Source organism: Coffea arabica, chromosome 8c (genome assembly GCF_036785885.1).
Source record: "Coffea arabica cultivar ET-39 chromosome 8c, Coffea Arabica ET-39 HiFi, whole genome shotgun sequence".
NCBI lineage: Eukaryota > Viridiplantae > Streptophyta > Magnoliopsida > Gentianales > Rubiaceae > Coffea > Coffea arabica.
In genome coordinates this window covers 5,530,054-5,541,347 of record NC_092325.1, presented here as the reverse complement: position 1 = coordinate 5,541,347, position 11,294 = coordinate 5,530,054, and the positions used below count along the sequence as shown (strand labels likewise).

Sequence of the window (11,294 nt, the reverse complement as noted above, 5' to 3'; positions counted from 1 at the left end):
CGTTGTGGGGGATATTTATAGTGGCGGGATCCCGGAATTTTGAAAATAACAAATTTGAACCTGTGATGAATGAAATCGTCCAACGACGTCGTCTTTCAGCCAAAAGACCTTTTTTTTTTTTTGGAAGAAAAACCTCTTGTTTTTCTGAAGTTGGGTAATTAGGAATTTAGGAGTCAGGCAAAAGGCGTGACAGTGCTTTATTTCAAAAGCGTGGTAATGCCCTTAATTTCATAATGCAAGAACTATAATGTTTTGATTGCCATTTTTTGGAGTTTTTATAAAAAATATATTGTACCGATTTTGATATGTGTAAGATAAAAATGTGATTCAAAAATATGTTCACGAAAAATATAGAGATTTTTTGATGAAAAATCCCTTTCCAAACAAGTATCACGCCTTTAGAGTCGAACGCTTTTATAAAGTCTTGTAATTGGATAGTTTTTGTAGTGAATGTGTGTCAACTGACACTCCGTTTGGATTCCTTGTTTTTTTCTCTATTTTGAAAAACTGTTTTTCACATTCCAAATACTACAGTAAATGTGTATTTCGAAAACAACTCAAAAAACACCATATCCAAACATTATATCAAAAACAACTCCATATGTATATTTCAATTATGTATATTATATATATATATATATTATATTAATACAAATTGAAAATTGAAAATTATATATTTATATATAATATATTATATAAATATTTATATACATTAATATTATACATAATATAATATAATATACATAATATGTAATATTGTATACATAAATGTATAAATATTTATACATAACATATTATGTACATTATATTATAATACATACATTATTAATGTATAATATTATTATGTACATTATTGTGTATAATAATGTATAATAATGTTATGTATAATATATAATATACATAATATGTAATAATGTATAAATGTATATTATGTATAATATATTATGTAATAATGTAATAATGTATATTATGTATAATATATTATATTATGTATATTATATTATACATATACAATATAATGTATATTATACAAATTGAAAATTATATATATTAAATATTAATATATTTATTTATACATATTATAAATAATTTATTTTATTTAAAAATATTTATATAGATTTTTATATATTTATATAAATATTATATATTATATAAATTATATATATAATATATATTATACATTGATATAAATGTACATTTATACATAATATATATATTAATGTATATTTATAATATATATTTATATTATGTATTATATATAATATAATACATTTATACATTTATATTAATATACATAATATTAATTTTACATTTATACATAATATTAATACATTTATACATTTATATTAATTATATTAATACATTTATACATAATCTTAATATATATTTATAATATATTAATTTATACATTTATATAATATTCATTTATAATAATATACACTTATACATTTATAAATATATTTATATTATGTATTATATATAAGATAATGCATTTATATATTTTTATATAAATATATAAATATATTTATTTATAAATATTTATAAATGTATTATAAATGCATAAATATATATTTATATAAAAATGTAAAAATTATAATTTATAATTTATAATTTATACACTTATATAATATTCATTTATAATTTATACATTTATAATAATATACATTTATAAATATATTTATATTATGTATTATATATAATATAATACATTTATATATTTTTATATAAATTTATAAATGTATTATAAATGCATAAATGTATATAAATATAAAAATATAAAAATTATAAATTATAAAAATACTCAAAAAATATGTTTTAAAAATACCTCTAAAAATAATCCAAAAAATATTTACAGTAAAAGTTTTTCATATAGTTTTTGAAAAACAACCCCAAAAACAACTAATCCAAACGGACTTGTATTTTAAAAACGAAATGCTACAGTGTTGTTTTTTAAAAACAACCCCAAAAACAGCTAATCCAAACGGAGTCTGAATAAAGAGGACGAATCTTCCTCTCGTTGTCAGGTTTAGGACTCTAATATTATAATTGACAGTTTGTGGAAAAAGGGGTATGACGAGGGGTGGGTAGAGTTGAAAGATGGACAAAGTAATTTGCTACTTAAATCGAGTTTGACTTGATAAAAGTTCATTTGATCTTGATTCGTTAATTAATCAAGTTAAATTTAAATAGTGTTTTATGTTCGATAATACTTAAACTCAATAAAAAGATTGTTCAAACTCGATTCAGCAAATAGAAAAGTCCATTTTGAGCAAAATTTTAAGTTTGTTAAAATAATCAAACAAATTTAATCATTAGAATATTCGACTTGATTAGACTCGTTTACACTTCTAGGGGTGATAAGGTAAAAAAAAATATTAAATATAGAGTATTGCCACAAAAAAGCGACAAAAAAATCACAACGTATCTAAATAACCTATAATTTACTGAAATAGAAATCAAGGATCGTGGGAGTAAAATCAGGTAAAGATAAATAAGAGAGAAAATTACAAAATTATGATTCATATATCGCAGTCCATCGTGTTGGTATTGTAAATCATTATCCTTGAATAAAAGGACATGTGAAAGTTAAAATCGATTTGAGCACCGATATATCTTATACATTCCTTTAATAAAACATTTCCATTACTCGTCAGTTGATACTGCTTCAGTAAATGGTTTACCAAAATTTAGCACTGCTTATATCTTGAACTCAATTCCATAAACTTAATCTAATCTTAAGTTATGGGTGGTACTAATTAAACACTAATAGTCCACTTAATTATTTCTCTCAGGAAGCGCAATATTTTATGTCTCTTTATAATAATTGTGGTCAACTAAACTGATTTTCCAACCAACAAAATCAAATTATAAAGGGTTAAAAATAAAAAAGCCCCCCATGGTATATCTAAGACACAGAAAAGTCTTCCGTGATTTCAAAATATACAAAATGACAACTCATGTTTTGAATTAAATTGTAAATTAACATAATTCGTTAAACTTAACGGAATCCGGTAAACTTAACGGTAAATTTAACAGAATTCGGTAAGTTTAACAGTCGAAACCATTATTTTTGTTAACTTTAATGAATGCTGTTAATTTACAATTTAATTCAAAACATGAGGTATCATTTTGTATGTTTTGAAATCACGGGGGCTTTTTGTATATTAGGTATATTATAGGGGGATTTTTTGTTTTTAACCCAATTGTAAAATCTAACCGATCAACCTGTCAAAAAATTATAGAAATGTGAAGTCAAAACAAGAAAATGGAAACACACGCACTATTTCCTAGTATTAATTAGCTGAAAATTCAGAGGATGAGGATTATGTAGGCAATCAAGAACAAATGTTGACAATAATGTTGTGGTATATATGTGTAGGGAACCAAGAACAACTGCTCGGCAATTTCTTTGATTAAATTCGAAATTTTCCAAGCTAAAAATCAGATTTTTGAAGGGCAAAAAAAAAAAAAAAAAACACTTTCTAGTCGTCCGGAGTGTAGAATTTTCACAACGATATAAGCTTAGAATTTTCACAATGTATTCTTACCACCGCCTTGGAGTACAAGCAAAATCGGACGACCATTGACTAAAGAAAAGTACTCTTTTTGACATACGCTACATATCTAGGGCAACTGTTTTGGAGGAATTATTTAGAAAAAAATTTTGGAGATGCCATAAATACGCTACTCTATCACCTTATAATTTTATATATACCATATCACAAGAAGTATGACAGTAACTAAAAGTCTTTTCCCGTGCAATTTTCAATCCAAACAAATTACTTGGTGACATCCATTATTAGCTAGGATTCTTAGATAGATTTTCCGGTGGAAATTAACTCATCGATTGATCTAAAACTGGCTAAAGTCCAAGATTAAACTTCTTGGTAGGATTATTGCTATTCCTTTTTTTTTTTAATCATTTTAAACATTTATGTTGGATTTACTCAAAATTATGTACCATTGACGTATACATTAGACTTGTTGATTATACAGCAAAGGAGTCATTTGTCTCCATGGTAAGGACAAAACAGATGTCAATGAACTTGACTAAAATAGTGTGCTTTATATATATCTCTTGAAAAGCATAGTCATGTGTCAACCTAAAGGTTGCAGAAAAATATCCAGGCACAGTTGTTTTCAGCTATATCCTTCTGTTGCTGTTCTGAGTCTAACGTCCAAAAAACTGTTTAAAGTACAGGAAAATAATTCAAAATATCTCTCACATATTGCAAAATGAGTTTTTTCTTCCTTCATTATTAAAAGTGAAATTTTACATCCCTTACAAATTCACATTGATCAAATTTGGTCCTTATCTACATTTTCAACTAGTTTTTAGCGGAATTCACTATGTGCATTGCACATGATCATTTTTAGGAGTATAATTATCAAATCATATTTTACATAATCTGATTTATAACCCCTCACATTTTACAAATAAATTTTTTCGTCCCTCACATTTTACAAAATGAATTTTTTCATCCTTCATTGGTCATGTGTATGAATTATTTTTTTAAACCCATATATATGTCTATTTGATTTCATCTAAATAGTATGAATAGTATATAATATATTTTTATTTGATTTCACCTACAACTACAATTAACTTGTTTAGTTGAAACCAGATAAAGATATATTACATGCTATTCGTACTGTTCAAGTAAAATCAAATATACATGTACATGAATTTTTAAGAACAAGAAAATACTATTTGTACACATGATTAATGAGAGATTTTTTAAGAACAAGAAAATACTATTTGTACACATGATTAATGAGAGATGAAAATTTTATTTTGTGAAATGTGAGGGATGAAAAAATTCATTTTATGAAATATGATGGATGAACAAATTCATTTTGCGAAATGTGAGAGACTATAAATCGGATTATATAAAATGTGATTTGATAATTTTGCCCTTAAAAAATGATCACGTGGTGGATTCCAGCCAAAAACTAGTCAGAAATTTAGAGAGGGACAAAATTTGACCAATGTAAATTTGTAAAGGATGTAAAATTACACTTTTAAAAGTGAGAAATAAAAAAAGTTATTTTGTGAAATGTAAGGGACGTTTGTAACGATTTTCCCTAAAGTATATAATGTCAATGTAAAGATGACTAAATGAGGCCTGATTGTATTAGAGAATTCTTGGATGAAGAGGAAGACTTGAATAATTTTTCATAGGGATGGCAATTGGGGCGGGGGTAGGGCAAGGCGGGGGACTATACCCCCTCCCCATCCCTCGTCCTATCCCCCGCTTAAATAAAATAATATATATACATTAATTATATACATAATATATTTAATATTATTAGTTATAAATATCAAATTATTCATATGTAATATAATTAATGTTATTAGTTATACTAATAATTATATATTTATATTATTATTGATTACTTATACTAATATATTTATACTAAATTACTATTTACAATTTTTACTAATTTACATTTATTCTATTAGATACTTTTTACTAATTATACATTTGTACTAAATTACTAATTATATTTTTTATTAATTATATAGTTTTATCAATTATAAACTTTTCCCCCACAGGTGTGGGGCGGGGGATATGTTTACCCAACGGGGCTGGGGATGGGGGAGGGTCCCCCGCCCCGTTGTCATCTCTAATTTTTCATCCTGCAGGCTGCAGGCAGTCCATGACTCAGTCTTTCATGTAGTTTCTTGAAGCCAGCTATGATTGGTTCGATTTGAAAAAAAAAATGCAGTTCAGCTGCTGTTGGTGGCTATATATAGGTGGAAGCTTTTGCAAAAGAGATGCGAGTGTCTAAAAGGACTTGTGCACCGAGTGAAAATGTCACAATAATCAATGACTTAAAAAGTTTATAAAATGGGGACAAGTAAACTTTGATCCGAAGTCAATGATGTATCAGATCAAAATTGTTTCAGTTTTGCTCCTCTCTACTTTAGGAGGGATAACCTCACAAACCTCCCTTAAGGTTTGCCTTAATATCATTTATCACTTATGTAGTTTCAAAAATCTCTCTTACTTCTCCTGTCATTTTGACAAAACAAGCTGTCTTCATCATGGGTGATATATTGGTAATATTATCCTATTAGAAACCCTGATTTTTTTCCGTACATGATAGAATTTATTCTAAACCTACTCCTACTCTATACTAGAGGCAGGGGGATCTAACGAAATCTCCAGAAAAGCCTGGAAACCCCTAATTGATTAACCAAAATTTGCACAAAAAAATGAATTTGGAAAACAGAAAAATTAGGGCAATAATTAGCAAAATTACAATTCATAATGGTCCTACAGCAATACAAGGCATGGGACTTCTGACACTACTATTACCTAATATAATAGAAGTACATCAAACAGACATTAGAAGCAAATATAGTGTATTTGGATTTCTTTCGCTTTATGAAATCTTACTTATCACCTTCATATTGTAAATATAATATCGATTCTTTATATTGAATAATATTAATGAATATTATAAGACTGCCTTCTAATGTTAGAACTTGTTATGATCTGTTACATTGTCTTCTACTAATTTCCTCTTTAAGTTTCTCATTTTCCCACTAAACTTGTGTTTCTTATGTTATTATCTTGCTGCATTTGTAATCCTAGAGTTGAAGAACCAATCGTTGTACAGTTGTAAAACTACTTATCTGCCACACTTACATATCTCTCACTTTGTCTTTTGTTTATTAGGTTTATTTTGGTCTTAATTGCTCTCTAATATGTATGGAAAGGACAACAAAAGGGTACAATTGAAAGTAAATTGTTATCGCTCCTCTTCTATGAATTTTTAATGCATAGGAGGGGACAGTGTTACAAAAATTGTCAATGAAGGGGAGGTAAAAGAGATTTTTGAAACATAAGAGTGCTAAATAATATTAAGACAAACCTCGGGGTGGTTTGTGAAACCATCCCATTTTAGTATTCTTGAGGATATTGGCTCATGTCTAATGTCCAAAATATACTTCTCTTACAGAAAATGGAGACTACTTGATAGTTGCTTTAATAATAATAATTAAAAAAAAAAAAAGAAGCTTCGAAACCGAGTGAAAAATGTCACCAATTCCAACTGCCACTGAAGTTTCTTAATCATAGTTTGCTAGACTCTTGATAGTGGTCATAGTTCGCTAGACTCTTGATAGCAGTTCAACTTTTTGGCTATATCCCTCTACCGATTGATTATCAGACATTCATGTTTCAAAGAAGAGAGTCCTATGGATAAAGAATGCAAGTATTCCCAATGTCTTCTGCTTCTGTTATTTGCCTGTAAATTTTGCTTGTCCAAAGGAGTTGACACCCTTTCTAGAGGCCAAAGTCTTTCAGGAAATGAAACCATTGTATCAAAAGATGGAACATTTGAATTGGGATTCTTTGCAACAGGCCGGTCTAATAATGTCTATTTAGGCATTTGGTACTCAAGTTTGGCACCCAAGACCATAGTCTGGGTAGCGAATAGAGTAGAACCAATATTTAACACATCCCAGACTTCAAGACTTGAAATTTCTAAGGACGGTAATCTTGTATTGTTGGATCATTCTGGAAGTATTGCATGGTCAACAAATTTGGTGTCTGCACCAGCAAGTTCTGTTGAAGCTGTACTTCTTGATAACGGAAATTTTGTACTCAGGGAAACTTCAAATGCGTCAAACTTATTCTGGCAAAGTTTTGATTACCCTACTGATACATGGCTGCCAGGAGCAAAATTGGGCTACAAGATGCTATCTTCCAATAACAGCTATGAAGTTCAACGTTTAGTTTCATGGAGAAGTACAGACGATCCCGCTCCTGGGATGTTTTCACTCGTGTTAGACACAAATACATCAGGCAGTGAAATTCTCATACAGTGGAACAAGTCTGTAAGCTATTGGAATAGTGGAATCTGGAATGGTTCAATGTTTCCCTCAGCTCCTGAACTGAAATATTTAATTAACTTGACTTTTGTTTCAGACCAAAGTGAGACATATTACACTTACTCGGCATTTGAGTCTGCTGTAGTTCTATGGAGATTCGTAATGGATACATCTGGACAGCTAAAGCTGCTACAAGCTACGCGTGGCTTGGGCTATGGGGCTTCAGCTTTAACGTTTACTCAACCAATAGATCAATCTGATGTCTATGCATTTTGTGGGGAATTTGGTGTTTTTACCGGTAACTATTCTTCCTCTTGCACATGTTTGGAAGGCTTTGAGAGCACAAATGATGGGGTTCCCGGCTGTGCACGAAAAACCCCACAGCGGTGCAAAACTAGTACCTCACCAGAAAGGGGAAATGCTGGATTTTTACCAATTTCAAACATGACACTTCCTGGTAATCCACAGTCACTTCTTGTTGAAAATGCGGACGGTTGCAAATCAGCTTGTCAGGAGAACTGCTCTTGTACAGCTTATTCATATGGTGGTAGCGGTTGCTTAATTTGGATTGGAGCTCTATTAGACTTAAAGCAGGCCGTGGATGTGAAAAAAAAACTACACCTGAAGGTTGCATCTTCTGAGATTCAAGTGCCTCCAACTGGTGAAATTCGCTTCTTGAGAAATTTTAGTTGCTTTTCTGCATGAAAAACACACATTTTAATTTTATGTACGTAATGTTTGTCATTATTCATGGCTATGTACCTATGATTGTTGTATTCAGTTTCAGGGAACAAAGACAATTCAGGGGACAAAAAACGATCTAGTATAATTGTAGCAGTGGTGGTTCCCTTGGCAGCCGCTATTTTAGGAGGATTCATCATTTTCGTCACATGGAAGATCAAGCAAAGAGGTAAAAATTCTGTATATCAACTCTCCAAAATTTGTCAGGCAACATGCCATTGCCAGGACAATACAACTGTACATGGTGTAGAAAAGAAAGAATGATGTATAGATCCTTTCCAATTACCTTTTGCAAAGTAGTTTCAGTTAAATTTGCAATTTAGTATTGTAAATGATGATAATGATCTGTTGGCGATTGCGAACTGGTATGTGTAGAAAAACGTGTCATTTGAGGTTCAGAGAAAAGTGATTGTCTTCTTCTTATGATAAACAGGCGGTCGCAAGAAAGAATCAAGCGAGGATCTACTATCATATGATTTTGATTCCAGCAACAGTGAAACAGATAGTGAAACGAAGAATGCAAATGATGTTAGGCAAGGAAAAAAGGGTGGTCTTATTCTACCCTTTTTCAGCTATGCAAGTGTGTGCACCGCTACAAACAATTTCTCAGCAGGAAATAAGATTGGTGAGGGAGGATTTGGTCCAGTCTACAAAGTAAGATTGAAGTGCTAACAAAACTCTGACAAATTCAGCAATCCATGTTATTGACCCCTTTATTTGCAAGCTGAGACTTACACATATTCAACTTTCATTTCTCCTCTTTGGAACTAGGGCAAATCCCTAAAGGGACAGGAGATAGCTGTCAAGAGGCTTTCGAGAGGATCTGGACAAGGGCTGAAGGAATTCAGAAATGAAGCTTTGTTAATTGCAAAGCTGCAGCACAGGAATCTTGTTCGGCTTTTAGGCTGTTGCAATGAGCAGGAAGAAAGTATACTGATCTATGAGTACATGTCGAATAAAAGTCTAGATTCTTTCATATTTGGTTAGTGTTCTTCTACTCAGATAATTCTTTTGGAGACCTTATTCTGGTTTCATTAGTGAGAAACTGAAAACGCATTGCAGATCCTGTGAAACAAATGCAAATAGACTGGGACACTCGTATTAGCATCGTTCAAGGGATTGCACAAGGGATACTGTATCTGCACGAGTACTCTAGGTTGCGCATTGTTCATAGAGATCTTAAAGCCAGTAACATCTTATTAGACAGTGAAATGAACCCCAAAATATCAGATTTTGGCACCGCAAGGATATTTGGTGGAAGTGATTCAAAAACCAATACAAAAAGGATTGTTGGAACTCCGTAAGTAAAGAATCTACTTCCTTCACACATGAGCAACTAATTCTTCTGATATATACCAGAATTAATTGTGCGATTATTTCTGTGTGTCAAAATTTAGTGGCTATATGGCCCCAGAGTACCTACTGGAAGGCCTTTTCTCTGCTAAATCTGATGTGTACAGCTTCGGTGTATTGGTGCTTGAAATTGTGAGTGGCAGGAAGAACACTGGCTTTCATAATAGTGACTCCCTTCACCTTCTTGGACATGTAAGCATCAAATTTAAAATTTTTCTTTCCATCAAGAACCTTTCAATGTTTTATGATAATTAAAGTTGCAGCATGTGTTTCACAAGAATATTATTATTCATGGATGCAAGGCCTGGGAGCTTTGGAATTCAAAACGAGCACTGGAACTAATCGATCCATCACTAGGTTGTCCTCCTGATGTTGCTCCATTGAGATGCATTAACATAGGGCTTCTCTGCATTGAAGAAAATCCAAATGATCGACCTGCCATGTCTGATGTTGTCTCGATGCTTGGCAATGAACTTGCAGCTCTTCCCTCACCAAAGCAACCTGCATTTACTGCAATCAGACCTGTGATTAATACCAAATCAATCTCAAGCAATGATCAAAAGTTTTCAGTAAATGGCCTAACCATTTCATCTGTTGAACCAAGATGAGTAGCTTCACCTTTTTGTTGTATGTTATGATTTGGACTTCAAAGTGATCTATTATCCTGGTGTACCATCCCCCAGTGATATATAAGGTGTAGCAGAGAAAATGGTAATAAAGAATATTGTAGGCTACACAGTCTTTGCTAGTAGATGAATACGAACATTTCTGTCCTTCTCTTCTGTCTTTTCAATATCCAATATCAGTTTAGCCATGCCATAAAATAATTGTTATTGTTCTTTACTGCCTTTGGCACCTCAAAATCTCGTTCATCCTTAAAAAATGGCTACGGTATAATTGCTTTTGAAATGGCCAATCAGCAATGATCATATTTATATCTGACCAGGACATCCAAATGAGGATATAGTTCTCCTGCTTAATCTCTTACCAATGAACTACATTGCAATGTTCCTGCAATAATGCAACATAAGTCAAGTGTCTCCATACTCGGGAGACAACTAAAGCTGCACTCTCTCCCTGTTTCATTTTTCACTTCTAATCTATTCTTTTTTACTTTTTTTTTTATTTTGGGTGGCACGTCGCCCCAGACACTGCTAGAAAAAGTTGTTTTTGTGACCGTCAATGATAGTCATAAAAGGGTCCTAACAGTCACAAAAACTTTTTGTGACCATTTTGTGACATGTTCATGAGAGTTATGTAATTAATGGTCACAAATTTTTTTTTTGACTTGTATATGAATGTCACATTATCAATTGTGACTTACAAGAGTACTTTGTATTTTGAATGTAATAAAAAG

The 11,294-nt window shown here is 31.0% G+C and overlaps 1 protein-coding gene across 1 annotated transcript; it reads left to right on the top strand.

Annotated features, from left to right (window-relative positions):
* Window positions 1-7,121: 7,121 nt before the first annotated feature.
* LOC140013814 (G-type lectin S-receptor-like serine/threonine-protein kinase At4g27290) lies at window positions 7,122-10,710 on the top strand. The gene is made up of 7 exons (XM_072063963.1): window positions 7,122-8,504; window positions 8,625-8,753; window positions 9,018-9,238; window positions 9,356-9,566; window positions 9,647-9,884; window positions 9,982-10,129; window positions 10,240-10,710. Exons 1-7 carry the CDS (start codon window positions 7,208-7,210, stop codon window positions 10,543-10,545), a joined length of 2,550 nt encoding a protein of 849 aa, XP_071920064.1. The 5' UTR covers window positions 7,122-7,207; the 3' UTR covers window positions 10,546-10,710.
* Window positions 10,711-11,294: the final 584 nt, after the last annotated feature.